This window comes from Harpia harpyja, chromosome 8, assembly GCF_026419915.1.
Source record: "Harpia harpyja isolate bHarHar1 chromosome 8, bHarHar1 primary haplotype, whole genome shotgun sequence".
In the NCBI taxonomy this organism is placed as follows: domain Eukaryota; kingdom Metazoa; phylum Chordata; class Aves; order Accipitriformes; family Accipitridae; genus Harpia; species Harpia harpyja.
In genome coordinates, this window is record NC_068947.1 from 13484456 (window position 1) to 13501790 (window position 17335).

The 17335-nt window shown below is 40.6% G+C and overlaps 1 protein-coding gene across 1 annotated transcript in view; it reads left to right on the forward strand.

Moving 5' to 3' along the window:
• Positions 1–17335, forward strand: part of DSCAM (DS cell adhesion molecule) — a 474394-nt gene that overhangs the window by 292094 nt on the left and 164965 nt on the right. Inside the window, exons 6-8 of the mRNA XM_052794447.1 lie at positions 1744–2019; positions 4515–4811; positions 5625–5900. Coding sequence (XP_052650407.1) covers positions 1744–2019; positions 4515–4811; positions 5625–5900 — 849 coding nt within the window. The remainder of the gene's footprint in view (positions 1–1743; positions 2020–4514; positions 4812–5624; positions 5901–17335) is intronic.

Sequence of the window (17335 nt, forward strand, 5' to 3'; positions counted from 1 at the left end):
CATAATGTATTTGGGCAAAATAAAACCAAGATCAAAGATCAGTAATTCGTGAATTATAACGGAGGAGATTTGCTTCTAAATGTATTCATAAAAATTAGTTGAATTCTGTCTGCCTTGTATGATACAAAGTCAAAACTTCCAGAGACATGATGTAATGGTATTGCTAGTGATACCAAAAGTATCCCCTGTGCCAGAGACATGATGTAATGGTATTGCTAGTGATACCAAAAGTATCCCCTGTGCCAGAGACATGATGTAATGGTATTGCTAGGGTTACCAAAAGTATCCCCTGTGCCTGGTGATACATTTTACTTAGCCCTCAAACAGCCAGTAGATTCTTCTGGATCAGGTTGGCGGGAGGCAACAGTTGGGCAAAGGAGTTTTACCGTCCTCTTCAATGGAGGATGTGGTTCACTTTCTTGCATCATCATGGCTCTGAGATGCTGGTGGTGCACTTGAGTGTGTCTATTTTGTTTAATGTGTCATTGACAGTTTTGAGCCGTTGTGGTCATTTTGATAGGAAATAGGAAACGTAGAGATATTCAGTGACTAGTAACATGCATATAAGCACAGATTAACTGTTGTTCAGGACCATTGTATAGGAAAGGTCTGTTACATATGTGTCTGTGATCCAGAATGACTGAGGCCACTGACCTGTGTGGTTTTTTCCAGGCCTCTGCTCCCAATTGGCCACTGAACATACATGTGTTATAAACGCTAACCTGTGTGTTATAAAATGTTCAGTAAAGTGAATGAGTTAGCTGAAGAAATTTTCATGTATAAGCATGTGTATACATGTCTGTGTATGCATAAATGCAAGCTGGTAAAAAAATAAATAGGATCATATATATTCAGTTTCAGAGATGATATCAATGGTGATAATAGTCCCTTATCTTTATAAGGAAGTCAAACCAATAGATACAAAGCATGAGATGAGATCCGCATTCAGTAATGCTGATAACTGTTAGGTGGCAGGATAAAGATTGTTTTCCTTGCATTTACATTTATGACTTTTCTTCAACACTGTTTATCCTTTTTTTACAATATAAAACTTTCATTACCTATGTCCCACTGTTTCTTAAGGCTGACTTGAAAATATTGTAGTCCTCCAATGTCGAAACAGAAAATCTAGTGAGCCCCCACACAAAAACACTTCCATGTGGACAGATCTGATGGATATCTGTGAGTGTACCTATGTTAACATTTTAGCATGGATCTTCCACCCTTAAAAGCTAATCTCCTGGTCATTGGCATTTACTGCACTTGTTCACATCAGGGAGTGGTTTTGGAACGTGTAAACAGGGTTCCTTTTGCAAGAAATTAAACCAGAAGATAAGCTTCAGGAATGTACCTAATGCACCAGTTGAAAGGTCCACACTGAACTAACATGAAGTAACGTCCTACCCTCCCAAAACATGTGTAGTGCCATTGTTAGGCCCTCAGCACCAATGGTGTTACTCAGTCGATCTGCTCCTACTGTTCATTTAGGCATGGGATTATATCACGTGTTGAATAGGTTATTCCTATAGATCTTTGCTTTGTGTCATGGATATTGGTGTCAAAAATGCTTGTTTAGAGCAACTACAGTCATTTATTGTTTGCTTGGGTTTTTTTTCAGAAGGGTATGGCTGTGATTTTTGTTGTTCTCCTTAATTAAGAGTTAATTTGTTACTTGCACATAACTAGACACGTATATTTAACGTTTTCTATTTCCCTTTCCCTTATTTTGATTTAAATCTTCAGAACCACTAAAAGCCACGATCAGCCCACGGAAAGTAAAAAGCAGTGTTGGTAGTCAAGTGTCCTTGTCCTGCAGTGTGACGGGAACTGAGGACCAGGAGCTCTCTTGGTATCGTAATGGTGAAATCATCAACCCTGGTAACAACGTCCGGATCACTGGTGTCAATCGGGAGAACCTTATTATGGATGGAATGGCCAAGAGTGATGGTGGAGCTTACCAGTGCTTTGTGCGCAAGGACAAGATGTCTGCTCAAGACTATGTTCAGGTGGTACTAGAAGGTCAGTCACTACCTGTTTAGTGATTCTGGTCTCCATAATAATATATATGTCCTCTTTGGTGCCATCGTTGTATAGTGAGGGATTGTGGATCCTAAAAAACAGAAGAGGGTACTCATGAACTGTGAGTGGGGTTTATTGTGCCCCACTCTGAGCAAAAACTAATAGAATGAAAAAATTGATTTTAAAACAAAAATCCCTCCCAAGCAGTCCTTCCAGTCAATTTTTGTTTTTGGTGGCGGTGGATGGTGGTGCTGCTGATTATTTACATTAGCTTTTCAGCAGGACACAAGAGAAGAGGTCTCCATTCAACTCCAAAAATCTTCTGGGCATGCTTTTTCTGGTTGGGTGTATTCGCTGAAGGCTTAGAGATCATCTTAACTAACTGACACAATGTTCTGCATGATAATCAAGTGAGGAAAGTTATGAATTTGTACAGAGCCAGATCACTAATGAGGCTGTAGTGCAGTCATGGCATGGATGCTATTTTTAGAGTCTTTATAGAAAAAGAAGAGATTACCTGCCTGGATCGAGTTACCTCGGCAACCATCTCCCGTGACTAAGAAAGCCTAAAGAGCATATAGATAATCTATCATGATGTCGAGAGAGTGCAGGTTATCAGAGAGCAACAGCAGGAAAGATTTCAAAGACACTCAGGTCTCACTGGGAAAATAATGTCTGCTTTCATCTCCAAAAAAAGCCTGTCACTTGAATTAAAAAAAAAAACAAGAGGAGGAGGGGTGGCAGAGGTACATAGTGTGCACACTCACAGATTTATTGGTCCTGTGTCAGCTTTCTTTCAGGATAAAAAGCTTTTTTTTTGTTGCTGTTGTTTTGTTTTCTGAGGAGTGACAGTATCTAATGCAGCAAAGGAAAGGAAGAGAGTCAGAGATGAAAATAAATAAATAAATTAGAACTCTCTCACCTAACCAATGGAACAGAAATGAAAGGGAGAGGGGAGCAGTGGAGAAAATTATGAAATCAAATAAAATCAAATGCTCTTCCAGGGATGCTAAGGTCTTTCAGCAGTCTCAGAGTGGCAATGCCTTATGTTTTTTACTATGTGGCAAGCAAGGGAATTTTGCAGCTCTGCTTTTAATTCTGTTTTGTGGGGAGTCTTGCACACATCGTGCCAGTTCCCTCACTTTCCTGCGTGACATTGCACTGAAATCGCAATGTAAGAATTGTGATTTCCAGGTGAGTAATCATGGTTCAAGCCTCCTAAACATATAGGTAATACATAGCAGAGTGTATATGAAGCAGCAGTACATAATGTGCACAAATAGTGCATCACACAGAGCATGAGACTTGTCAGTCCTGTCCTGACATCCTCTGTCCTGTGTGAAACTGAAAGGAGTTATACTTAAATGGCTTCATGTACAAGGTGAGTTTTCAAGTGTCTTTGGCCCCTCTCTAGGTAATGAGGTGCCTTTTTCCTTCTGTTTCTTGCAGGCAGTAATACTGCAGGAACAACGAAGTTACCTACCTTACTTGCCACTTAGCTCTTTAAAACCAGACAGTAGCCTGCAGCACTGTTGTCCGAACTTTGGACTGGATTGCTTCCTGTGTTTTGCATACTGCTCTTGGTGTGTGGCCTTTTGCTCCCAATTACACTGAAATTCCTTCTAGATACAGCTTTGAAAGTGCGATTTTCAAAGGAGAACAAACATGCATTGCATGATCTCAGAAAGAACTTCCTAACTAATAGCAGAATGTCGGTACTCCTAAATGGTACCCCGCTGAACTCTCTGGATGGGTGGTTATTTAATCCTGCTCCCTACTTAGAATCTCAAAGTTTCTGTCTCCATCCATTCTCTTTATTCACTTGTCTAGTAGAGGCTGAGTGAATTGTGACACAGATCATGAGAGAAAGCATTTGAATGCTCTCATTTCAGAGGAATATTTATCTGTAGCACAAAATGACCACAGAAAGAAATGGTCATCACTGCTGGTACTGGCAATCTGTATTCAGAAAAGCTTAATTTAATACTTTTCTAAATGGGGTGTTGTGGGTCAGGAATAAACTGCATTGGCACAGCTGTGTGAAATTAGGCTATGCAAGTTATGCCTGGCTCTTGCCAACAGGATTCGTCCTTAGCTTTCCAAGGAGCTGAAATCTACCAGGAGAAGAAAAATTCCAAATTTGTTGAGGTTTTGCTGTATGTCTTTTGTGATGAACTGTGTATGGCTTTTACACTTTTCTGCAAGAACCTGGCAGTCCATATTGCTGTGCAGAGCCCTGGTCCGTGCTTTTCCTTCAGTAGAGTCAGTACCAAGTTTCTCAGAAGATGAAAAAGAAACCTGCAGTAAGCAAAGGATCATTTAAGTACTCTACTGCCAAATTTGTTTCCCTCTCTCAATAATTAGAGTTACATCCTGGAACACAGTTGTTTGCATTGCTTCTAAAAAACCATCTTGGCTCATGTGATAGGCTTCAGGATAGAGGGAACAAGCTTTATACCATGTAAATACTATTCTGCTTTTCTTTCCCTTGGCAGATGGAACTCCCAAAATTATTTCTGCCTTCAGTGAAAAAGTGGTGAGTCCAGGAGAGCCAGTCTCCCTTATGTGCAATGTGAAGGGGACTCCTCTGCCTACGATCACTTGGACACTGGACGAAGATCCCATTGTGAAGGACGGCAGTCATCGTATCAGCCAGATTATCACCTCTGAAGGCAATGTGGTCAGTTACCTGAATATCTCTAACACTCAGGTCCGAGATGGTGGAGTTTATCGCTGTACTGCCAACAACTCTGCTGGAGTCGTCCTGTACCAGGCTCGAATAAACGTAAGAGGTGCTTGTCAAATCAGCTCCTCAAAAAAACACACATAACTCATTGTAGTGGAGAAGAAGATTGTTGCATGTGATGAAATGAGTCTTGGAATGCCAAAACCAACTTACTGTTTTTCCTCTCCTTTTCTTCCCCGCTCTCTTTTCTCACCCTGCCTCTCCAGCCCCATCTAGAAAGTGTATGGTATGGTTAAATGTTGGAAGAACCCTTTGGCTTGTGTTCTACAGTCTATTTTTCCTATACTCATCTCTATTAGTTCACGGTTTCTTTATTTTAGTCCTGCTGTGCATGGGGGTTTTTCTTTTCCTTTCCTCTTTTACTTGTCCAACATTCATTGTAATTATTCATGTATATAGTACTTTAGCTTGCATTTCTAACTCTACATGGCATAATACCCATCCTCATGGTATTATACTTTATATATGTCAAAAAAAAAGCTAACTTTGTCAGCATTCTCATGTGTAGCAGGATTCTAGCTTTATATCAGTTTTGGTATTTCACATTAATTAAATCATCCTCAGCCTTTTAATTTGTAATGCAGCAAAGATTTTATCAGGCAAGTGTTGGATAATGCAAACATATACCCCCACATAATTAGTATGTATGCTGCAGGGTGAGGAAAAACTAGAGCATATAAAGATTAGGGAAACTGCTTAAGTAGCTCTTAAAGGAAAAACTGTCAAATGCTAAGAAGTGTTGTGCAAGCTGCATCTGTAAATGTCGTTAACGTTTGTATATTCAGAAAAATTATATGCAAGTTTCCTCAAGCAAATGTACCTTTAAATTGTTTTCAAGAGTTTCTTTTTACCCTTCTAGGGCCAGCAAGCATTCGACCAATGAAGAACATCACAGCAATAGCTGGACGGGACACCTACATCCACTGTCGTGTGATCGGCTACCCGTATTACTCCATCAAGTGGTACAAGAACTCTAACCTGCTACCATTTAACCATCGCCAAGTGGCGTTTGAGAACAACGGGACACTGAAGCTTTCAGATGTGCAGAAGGAAGTAGACGAGGGGGAATATACATGCAATGTCCTTGTTCAACCCCAGCTGTCCACCAGCCAGAGCGTGCACGTGACAGTAAAAGGTGAGGTTAACTCGGAAAACTAGAGCCAAGCTAATGGCTGTGTCATTTATAGACACGCAGAATTGCACACATAGGATTGTCCTGGCAGTTAGATAATGAGCACTTTAAAAAGGTTAATCCAGATTTTTGTTTATTTTAATGATGACATAGATGCTAATCAGTCACTGTGTCTTGTTGTCTCTTGAATTTTACCCACCTTCGTTCAACTAGCAAAGTATTGCTTTTTAAGTGGAAGCCTTGCAGAAGCAAGCTTTCTATGAGCAGTTTTCACTACAACAACTAAGTCAGTAGATTAATGGTTTGTCACCTAAGTTTCACTGCTGACTGTTTCTCTGCTGGATGACAAAGTTCACATTTTCATTAGACAGTAACTTTCCAGCTTTTGAAAAATAAGATGAGAATCTTAATGTGTTTCTGCCAATAAGCAGAAACAGGAGCTAAAAGCATTAACCTTGCTTCCCTTTGTCATGGTTTAAGGCCAGCCAACAACTAAGCACCACACAGCCCCTCGATCACTCCCCACTGCATTGGGATGGGGGAGAGAATCAGAAGAGTAAAAGTGAGAAAACTTGTGGGTTGAGATAAAGGCAGTTTAATAAGTAAAGCAAAAGCTGTGCACGCAAGCAAAGCAAAGAAAACAAGGAATTCATTCACCACTTCCCATGGGCAGGCAGGTGTTCAGCCATCTCCAGGAAAGCAGGGCTCCATCACATGTAACGGTTACTTGGGAAAACAAACGTCCCCCCCTTCCTTCTTCTTCCCCCAGCTTTATATGCTGAGCATGACATCATATGGTCTGGAATATCCCTTGGGTCAGTTGGGGTCAGCTGTCCCAGCTGTGTCCCCTCCCAACTCCTTGTGCCCCCCCAGCCTCCTCGCTGGTGGGTTGAGGTGAGAAGCAGAAAAGGCCTTGACTCTGTGTAAGCATTGCTCAGCAGTAACGAAAGCATCCCGGAACTATCAACGCTGTTTCCAGCACAAGTTCAAAATATAGCCTCATACTAGCTACTAGGAAGAAAACTAACTCTATCTTGGCCAAAACCAGCACATCTCTTATTAAGTGTGCTTTTCTGAGTGTTCTTGATTCTTTGAACAGCAGCACTGTAAATAAATGTGACTTGAAATTCTAATAGGATGCTTAAAATCTATTCAAATAGTCCCAAGCAAGGATGTTCAGATGGCCCTGAAAGACTTCAGCAACAGATGAGAATAGGAATTTTTTAGCATTGTGTCCTGACTATTCTGGTATTGGCAATGTTCAGACCTATTCACAAGGACACAAAAGACAGAAAACCTGATTGCAGCAGCACCTAGTTTTGAGCAATGGGGCCACTAAATAGTGCACTTCATGTGAACCTGTAGGAAGAATTGAGGTATAATTTCATTGTTCCTGAAGTTCGTAGAAACTTTTCCTGGGCTTTTGGGGGGTCAGAGGAGAGGAAGGAAGGAAGGTTGATTCCTGTATCTGTTCTCAGGTAAGATATAGAGAACAGTAAGGTAAAATAACTTTGTTACAGACATCTGATCTTTTAACTTCTTTCTGTTCTGTTTGTTTAGCCCTTTCTTGTTTTCAGTCTCAAATAATGTAATTGCTAACTATTTCAAGAGATTAGGGGACTAGCTTTAAGTCACTAGCAATTCAGACTCTGAAAGGCATGACATCTCACACACCTGAGACCACCAGGGGCACTGGTCACATGCTGTGGCATAAAAAGCTAATGTCACCATTTCTTTTCATGTATGTGGTACTTTGCTTGATATTACAATAATATAGTAGATCTGTTGATGCAGTTTAGGAACTGAATACCAAATTAGTAATTGTGTTGCTGCTGCACTAACTGTTCACCATGGTGAATCTGGTGGGGAATGCTGCCTCTTAAAAGATACTGCTCTTCAAATAAGTATCAAAACAAATGTAGCCAGACCAAAAAACCAAAAAAAATCTATCCTTACAACTCAGGCATTTAGATCAAAACATTACTAGTCACTGAGAATGCTAGTTGGTACCACAGGTGCAATACTGTTTTTTCTTCTATTAGGTTACAATTTCAAACTTGACAATTCCTTCCCCAGAAAGCAGATTGCCAGCTCTGTCAATTTTGATTGAACTGTAGCTTTTGTCAATGATTTGACTTCCTTGAAGGTATTCTGTTGTACTTCTGGATATTTAGCTGCCAGGGCCATTGGCTGCTCAGAAGTCTCAGTGACTGAATATACCTTGAATAATTCGCATAAACATGTGGTACATTTGAAGAGTGCCAGTGGGCTGAGCTGCCACTGCACCTGTGATACAGCCTCATCCTACATATGTCCCTCAAGGCAAATGCGTCAGAGCAGTGCAAGTTGCAGCATGAAAAGCGATCCATGGCACGTGCAAAGCAAACGTGTCAGCATGGCTCATATCTATTGATCTGGAGTTGCCAAAGTTGGCTGCAAAGTGCCCTAGCTACTTCATCGTGCCCTGGCATTGACAAGACCCTGTTATTTAGGAAAAGGTTAATAGCCTGTCCTCATAGGCTAAGCCCAAAATGTCAAAGGTGAGCTTTGTATGTCAGACCTGAACAATTCTCAAGGTTCTGCTGTTGTAGCTGGAGGTCAGCATTGCCACAGTGGTTTTGTAGATGGCTATGTATTGTTTTCTTCTGTAACTACGTAATGATTTTATCTAACATATTAGTGAAGAGTCAAAAGTGGCCTGTTGCTTTAAAAGATTATGTTGTGGTTTAACCCCAGCCAGCAACTAAGCACCACACAGCTGCTGGCTCACTTCCCCCCCGCCCCCAGTGGAATGGGGGAGAGAATTGGAAAGAAAAAGGTAACACTCGTGTGCTGAGATAAGAACAGTTTAATAGAATGGAAAGGAAGAAAATAATAATGATAATAATAATAATAAAATGACAATGATAATAATAATAATAAAATGACAATAATAATAATAGGATTGGAATATACAAAACAAGTGATGCACAATGAAATTGCTCACCACTTGCCAACTGATGTCCGGTTAGTTCCTGAGCAGCGATCCCCCCCAGACCAACTCCCCCCATTTTATATACTGGGCATGACGTCACATGGTATGGAATACCCCTTTGGCCAGTTTGGGTCAGCTGTCCTGACTGTGTCCCCTCCCACCTTCTTGTGCCGCTCCAGCCTTCTTGCTGGCTGGGCATAAGAAGCTGAAAAATCCTTGACTCTAGTATAAACACCACTTAGCAACAACTGAAAACATCAGTGCGTTATCAACATTCTTCTCATACTGAATCCAAGACATAACACTATACCAGCTACTAGAAAGAAAATTAACTCTATCCCAGCCAAAACCAGGACAATTATTAATGGTTGTGTTGCCTTTTCGTTTTATAGATTCCAAAGTTAATGTGATGAGTTTTCAGGCACTTATGTTTGATTCCAAGAAATACAAAATATGGCCCAGCTTGCATACTGGAGGTTAAAAGTACTCTGAAATATGACATTGTAAGGGGAGTTTATATCAGTGCTCAAATATCCTTATTTATAGTTCAGCTTCTCATACCATCAGTATACTTATTTCTTCTCCAGAGAAACAGAAGGAGAATTATTGCCCATCTTCAACATCATTGGTCCTTTGGTTTGTTCTCATTTCTGCTACAAGCTTCCTGGGTGACCTCAAACCAGTCATCTGAAGGGTGATTGAGAATAGATGATACTTAATGAGCTGTTACTTGGTATTTTGTTTCCTCCATGTTCTGTTCTGAAGTCATAATTATCAATTTCCTCGTGAGCTTTTCTGAGATTATAATCTCTGTGGCATCAAAGTGTTTTAGAAACAATGTGTTCATTTTCAAAACCCGCCTGGGTGATTAGGAGCGCTTTGGCAAATGGCAGCTGAGGCACAGACTGAACTTGGAAGTAGCCACAAATTTTTGTATGTTCAATTTCAGAAGCCTACAGCTTGATTTTTCCAGCTCACCTGCTGTTATATAGCATTTATATGTTCAAAGCTCTGCTCCCACTGAAATGAAGTTGCTTCTGAGAGTTCTTTTTCCTTCTTCAGATCAGACACGTCACCCAGCTTAGCAACCCCCTAGGAAAGACAGATTTAAGTAATTTAATTAGCATTATCTGAGAGATCTGTGGCAAAGGTGAATACAGAATTTGGCTCTACAGGGCAGCATTTATCTGCATTATGCATAAAACTGGCCTTTCCTGTCTGCAGCCCCCTGCCACATTTACCACCCACTTTCTAAACTCTCCAGTACATGAAGCATCCTTGTTCTGTCTTAAATGAGGACTTGCTAGAAGCAGCATCCAAATAAAGATATGCAACAGCATGAGCATGTAACCAAATACAAGATGGCTGCCCATTCTTTAGAGTATTTTAAGTTTTACAAACATCCAAATGAAAGCAAAATCTTGAGGACGTTCTTTGGAAATCACTGTAAGATCTCAGAGAGGAGAACAGAAAGTTTCTTCACAATAACCTCAAAATGAAATCTTGGCTGCCAGAGAACCCAAGAGTGGGGCTTACAGAGCCTTGCTGTGCAGCCTCCCACCTGGCAGGCTGTCAGGAAGCCAAAAGCTTGGGAGCTGGGCACTTATGTGCTATTTAACCTAGTAGGGCAGCTACTTCTTTGCATTGCTGATCAGAAGAATCAATGAGACACCACATGAAATCAGTCGTCTCATTTTTTAGGAATAACTGGTGCCCGTGTCTGCATAGGCACCTACCCCAGAGGTCTGCAGACTCCAAATAACTCTGTCCCACAGAGATGTGGCATGCCACCCCAACCCCCCCCCCCCCCCATCCCTTGCCTGTCCCCTGTCTCTGTCCCAAAATCTGGATCTTGGAAGCTAGCAGTCCCATAAGCTGACTGCTGGGAGCTGAGTGGAGAAGCTGGCAGGAAAATACGCAGATTTCTGCTTGGCAGACATAGCTCTGTTGGAGCCATGCCCGAGTCCTAATAGAGTTTTTTGGAAATCAAGCCATCTTGGCATTATTTTTTCATATTTAGACAAATGAATTAGCCAGTTCTGAGTTCTGACAAAAAACCATGAAAACTACCCACCCTGGAATGCATACCTAAAGGGGGGAGACTACAACTGTACTTACATACTTAATTTCTGGTACTTTGTACCTGTCGACCACTTACCTTTGCAACTGTAACAATGCTTTTTGCTTTGGCCTGTGTTAAATGCAATTTTCTTTTTAGCTTTTTTTGTAAAGTAAACCGAACCTCCTTTCCTCCCCCTCCTGCAAAGTGGAAATAGTAGTTACTAACATCCTCAGAAGTCAGTCATCAAGATTAGCCTTACTAAGGATACCTCATAGGTCCTTGCCAAGAACAGAATTATTGTTAGCAGCACCAGTTTCTTACTCTGCATTTGGCCCAGCTCTAGTGGTTTGCCAGTGGAGTTCATGTACATCTGCCAATGGCAGCGGACTATGGAAGTCAGGCATCCTAAGGAGAAGAATATTCTGCAGAAGATGTAGGGGTTTGTGTTCATTCCTCCTAAGTTTGACTTGTCCTCCTCAGTTTTCTCCAGCTCATCATTGCCCAAGTCCTGGCTCTTCTGCTCTGGGTTCCAAAACCAGTCTGTCCTCCACGTCTTTCCCATCTCAGTCTTCATTTCCTTGATACCTTGTTCTCATGACTCAAAACTAGTCTTCCCCTTCAGAGTTCCCAACCTTCCTCCCAGCCTCCAGTTACAGTCCTCTTTTTCTGCCAGTCTTCACTTTCTCCATCTCCACTGCATTTCAGTCTGTCTCCCCTTCATGTGGGTCTTTGTTCACTGTCAGTGCTGTACCTCACCCCACTGCTTCCTTGTCCCAGTCTCAAATCCCCAGCCAGCTTCCCAACTCCACTTTACCAACCTCCATCAACTCTGCAATCCCACTGCAATCCTGCTCCCAACTTCTGACTTCCCCCCACTGCCCCTGAATCCAATTCTATAGTTCCCTTTTGTTACCCTGAACACCACTTTGAGCTTCTGCTCTATCGCTTGCTGCTGCTATCTGCATGCCCAGCAATACAGGCTGGTTCCCCACTCTGGCCCCTTGGACCCCACATCTCCTTTCTTTCTCTCTGCATTGAAATAACTTTTTTCATGCTTCCTGGACCCAGCATGTGCAGCTGTACAAATACTAGAGAGACAAATCTATCTGCTTTGATTTCTGACATCTCATGAGACTGCACCTGCCCCACATGGCTGGAACTGACTCAGCCACTGAAGGTAGGGCTAGGATGTGTTTGGTGCTGCTCGAACCCTGGGAGCTCTTAGACTTTAGTCACTGGAAAATGTCTTCTCAGGATGTGATAACTATGAGGAGTTTGTCTCATCTATTTATTTGTTTTTGCTCAGACTGCAAAATTTGTGCACCCTTGTGATGGCTTTTCATAGGGACAGCAAGAATGTTACCATCAGTGCCATCACCTGCCGAACTTGAAATCCATGCTGCTAACCATGACTTCTCAGATTCTCACAACACCTTTTTTTTTTTTTGCTTTTATGGTAGGATCAAAATATACTGCATCCCTATTTTTCCACCCTTCCACCTTATTCTTGGAAATGGCCAAACAGTTGTAGCTGAAACTTTCCAGCTGAAGTGACTCAGCCTGAGGCAGACACCTGGCCTGGAAAAATACTGTCCAAACAAAAGTCGAACTGCAAGCAAATGAAAATAGTCTTACAATGAGAAGTGTTGGCAAACAAAGAAAGAGGTTATATTACCCACCCCATCTGTAAGTTTCATATTTCCATTGAAAAACAACCCTTCAAGTGGCAAGATGGTAAAATAATAATAGCAACATCCCTTGTACAGCATTTTAGTATATCTCAAAGCATTTTAAAAACAGGAGTGAGTCATTATCTCAATTTTTTTTATTATGTAATTTATAGTAATAGTTTTCTCAGCTACAGTAAAAGCCATCAGTAGTAAGTGATGATTTTCTTTTCATCAGTCTCATGGGACATACTTCTCATGTAAACAGCCTGCTGCTATTCACACTTCTCCGACAAATTAATTGAAAAAGAAGCCCCTGAGAGGGAAGGGTGCAGCATCATTAAAATAAAAAGTGCAGTGTTCAAAAGGACTGTTTCTGATCTTGTAGACCTTATATATCTCATTGATTTCGAAGGCTTCTCATTGCCTTATAACCAAGTGATAGCACTTCACCTGTTGTGAACGGCGTAAAAGAATTGTACCAGCCTGTTTCTTTTTAGAAAACAAGCAAAGCAAAGAGGGTCTATTTCTAAATAACTTCATGTTGCAACTATTTGAATAGATTCTCCTCATCTTTCCTGGGAAGTATCTAGCTTTTTCAAATATATAATATGTTATTGGTGGATTTGCATTGCAGTTCAGTTCAGGGAGGACTGGTTTAGATAGTGAAAAATATGCAGGCAAAAAAGGGGAAAAAAACATCAAGGGAAAAATCTTTCAAGGGTTCTTGGGACCCTGGTGCATGCTGTCATCAAACAATCTGCTAATCTGTTTATGCTTCAGTCTGTGGCATGGATTATGGCAAGTGTGAATTCAGTTTCATCCATGTATCTAAGACGTAACTTCTTATCTGTCCTACTGACTGAACCTTGCCAATAATTTGAGTCAGAAAAACTTCTGGCCTTGACATCCTTCAGATACTTCTGTCATTATATCACTTTCTGCCTTCTTTCACTCTCCCATGCAATATCTTTTTGGATTCCTCCAAGCTTTTTGCAACTTCTTCAGGAAGAAATATTCAGGTCTCTCAAAGTGACTGGAGTTGTCATATGCAGGAATCACACAAGGGCCGTGCAGTGGGAATGGATAAGAATGTCCAGTCATGCAAAAGATCCTGAAAAAATCCACTTAACAGTCATTTTCAGGTCACATAATGGGCATGGGGACTTGTTACAGGGAGCAAGCAGTGGCAGCAGTCTGATTTAAGGGAACGTGCACTTTAACAGTGATATCGCCCATGTGAGAACCCCAGCATCTAACCCGTAGAAGTACCTGAAGAAAAGACTAAAACAGTCCGGTATTCAGCATGTAAGACTTGACAGGTCTGTGTAAATTTTTTGCCATTCAACATAAACCAACTCAAGGTTAGCCTTACATTAAAGTAGCTGACTTACCTTCTTTAAAAGCTCACAAGTGTCATGTGGATACTGCAGTTAAGTGTCTTATTTTGTAGCAGTCTACTTCTAGTATGCTATACTCCCAATGACTTCACCTCTGACACTCCAGAACATAGTCACCCGGAAAAGGTATATTAAAGTTGTTTCATTACTATCCTAGTCTTCATGATGAGGAATTAGTATGTATAAATATAAAACTTTTCACTTACATCTAAAATAAAACTCACTGGTTTTGTGTACAGTCTTATATATTTCAAACACAATTTAAGTTGGTGTATGGATGTATTTATTTATGAATTATGTAAACAATATGAAATGAGCCTTAATACTTGAATAAGAGCCTCAGTTAAGGAGTTCAAGAGTATCTGTATATTATGCTTGGGTTTATCAAAAGCTATCCTTCTTCTCTCTCTTATAATGAAGCTTTATTTACTTTGGTTTTGGAAGAAGGCATATTCTTGTTCTTTTTTGTATGTATTTTGTCAATTATATTTGAAATATTTTCTTATATATTTGTTAAAATTGCTTTTAAAATTTTAAGCACTTTACTGCATCAAGTTATTGTGAGCTATTAGCAGTGTGTGTGTAAGTACATATACTAAGTACATATGGAAAGTTGAGACTGTGCGTGCACATGAGAGTGCAGGTCTGGAGTATGCTGGCCTAATTTCAAATCAATGTGTATAATACATACATAGCATGCAAAAAAAAAAGAGACAGTGTCAACCCTGTGGAAACAGAAGGGTGATAAAAAATCAGCTGCTTAGGTACAGCCCTGGGATGAAGGTGAAAGGGAAACTAGTGTGAAACCAGTAAAACTGCTCACGGGAATGATTTTCAGAGCCAGAGATCATTTTGTTAAAGTCCTCTCTGATCTAAATGCAGAATTTTTGGCTCTAGTGATTTATTTGGTTTCAACTTTTCACAGTGTCACATGAGGACAAAGATCACTTCAGATCATGTAGGGAATAAACAAGGGCAATAGCTCTGGACCAGGTTCCAAAGCACAGTAAAAGTAACTGGTAAGTGCTTCTGGAAGCATAGACTACAAGTGAGGCTTTTTACCAGGCAGCACTTTAACAATGAAGGTAACAGCTTGTGTTAATATACTCTTGCAGCTACTGTCATGTTCAAATCAAGAAGGTTTTCTGTTTTAAAAAATAAATAGTGAATGCATCTCCTTGTTCAGGGAACTGAGCTTCCCACCATCCTAGGTTTGCAGGATGCTTCATATGATAAGGGCATGCACTTTTCCCCTCACAATGGAGGCTGAAAGGAGGTGGTTTGATAGATGGATAAGACATGACATAAAAGCACTCTTGGTTTCTACCTAACATTTTACATCCTCTCTTATTTTGGAGGAGCTCCCAGAACAGCATCAGGGAGCCTGTGAGATACCAGTGTTGCATTGCAGAAAGGGGAGTGGGGACTAAGGCGAAAGGCGAAGTCTCTCATGTAAGCTGCCTGGGAAATACACACCACAGCATTTGCTCTGCCACACTCAGCAACAGTTCCTGATAAAATACCACAGCTTGTTGTGGTAAGATTTTTGAAGATTTTCGAATGCAGGGTTAATTTTGCTAACTAATGAACCGGTTAATTTTGGTAACTAATGAACCTACAAGTAGAGGGAAATCTTGTGCAACAACAGAGGCATAACAGGGATTAGTTTAGTTCTTTTTTTTTTTCCAATGCATACACTTAGAATGGCCCAAAGAATATAATGGTATTCCCTCTTTTCAAGACAGGATGCGTTATGACACGATGAGGGAGCAGGGTATGAGGCTTGGATCAGTAAATGCCATTAACAGATAGTTCGATGAATAATATGCCTTACTGGTAAGGTTCAATACATACAAAAAGAAGCAGAAAAATGCAGTCCTTCAGTGACTGTGTGCAATTGCTTAGACCATCAACCACAAGGGATGGGGTTATTTAGGAGAAAAAAATCGATGCCTGAGAAAACTTACAAATGCCTAGACTGTGGCTAGGGTTTGTGCAGAGACAAAACAGTTTTGGCTTTTGCACACCCAGAGCATGAAATCTAGGGTCACACGGCTGCCTTAAGAGGCTACGCAGTTTGGTGGTTATTACTCTGCAGCAGCCAATGGACCTGCGTTGTGAGTATTCATTGCCAAAGGTATTTTATATTGTGGGCACAGCTCCTGCAACAGTGTTGTTGTAAGAAAATCCATTAGGGAACCATTTATAATGATAAAGCAGAGGACGACTTTCCTTTTACTATGCAGAGCCACAGGAGAGAAACGCCATGTTCACAAGGCTGCTGCAGGAGACAGGCTATCTGCAGGATACTCTGTTTTAGTGAATCGTCTCAGCAGTTTCTTCCAACATAAATCCCATGGAATGGAGGGCAAGAAATTAAGGATGTTCCTCTGCTAATGGAGAGCAGCGTGGAAGCCCTCCTTGCCCTCCTTTACAATAATCTCCCAGAGGTACAGAAGACCTTGCTAGGGCAAAAAAACATAATTTAAATCTTCCTGCATTAGCACTAATGAGGCTGGCCCATGCTCCTCTTCTTAAATAGACACTTAATTCAAGCACTCAACAATAAAGCATTCCCAAGACACTGAGCTTCATTGCATGAAGCAGAGATTTTCACTCTTTTGCCCGTTGCGAGTAGAGGAAGAAACATCCCTTCTATGTACACAAGCACACATACACATACAACCCTCTCTCTATATAGTTAACATGTAACATCTTATATATAAAAAAGCACAATTTCACAAAAAAATCAAATACAAGCTCTGAAGTATTGTCAAACTAAAGCTACATATAGGGAAGGAAAATACTTCAACACACCTTGAAGTATTTTAAACACATTTTAAATACATCTGTCCTACTGTAACTTCTCTCTCTGGACTATTGTAGTATACATCCGTCTTATTTTTTGGTGCTGTTTGGCAATGATACAGCTTTAGTTTACAAAAAAAATAACCCACACGCTGGTTAATCAAGCTTGACATTTTCATCTGTCAAGGATATATGTCAACTTTTTACTGCAGAGATAGGTAGATATGGCAACTTTTGTATTTCAGAAGTTATTTGCCTGACTTCAGGTATGCTTTATTCTATGTTTTTAATAACTGATTTTTGTGATTGTTTCCCTCTTCAAACTAGCAGGAAGAAAATCCATCTACTATGTTAGGTCACCAGGAACTGCCTTTATGAGCCCAAACTGGTAAATACTGTAGCTGAAAAACATTCCTCAATACTTCAAAGTTATCACTAGACTATTTACTTTTTTAAAGTACTGATTTTAAATTACACACTGGTTTTAAAATAAGCTCCTTGTCAGGACTGCAAGCTGCTGCAGGTCA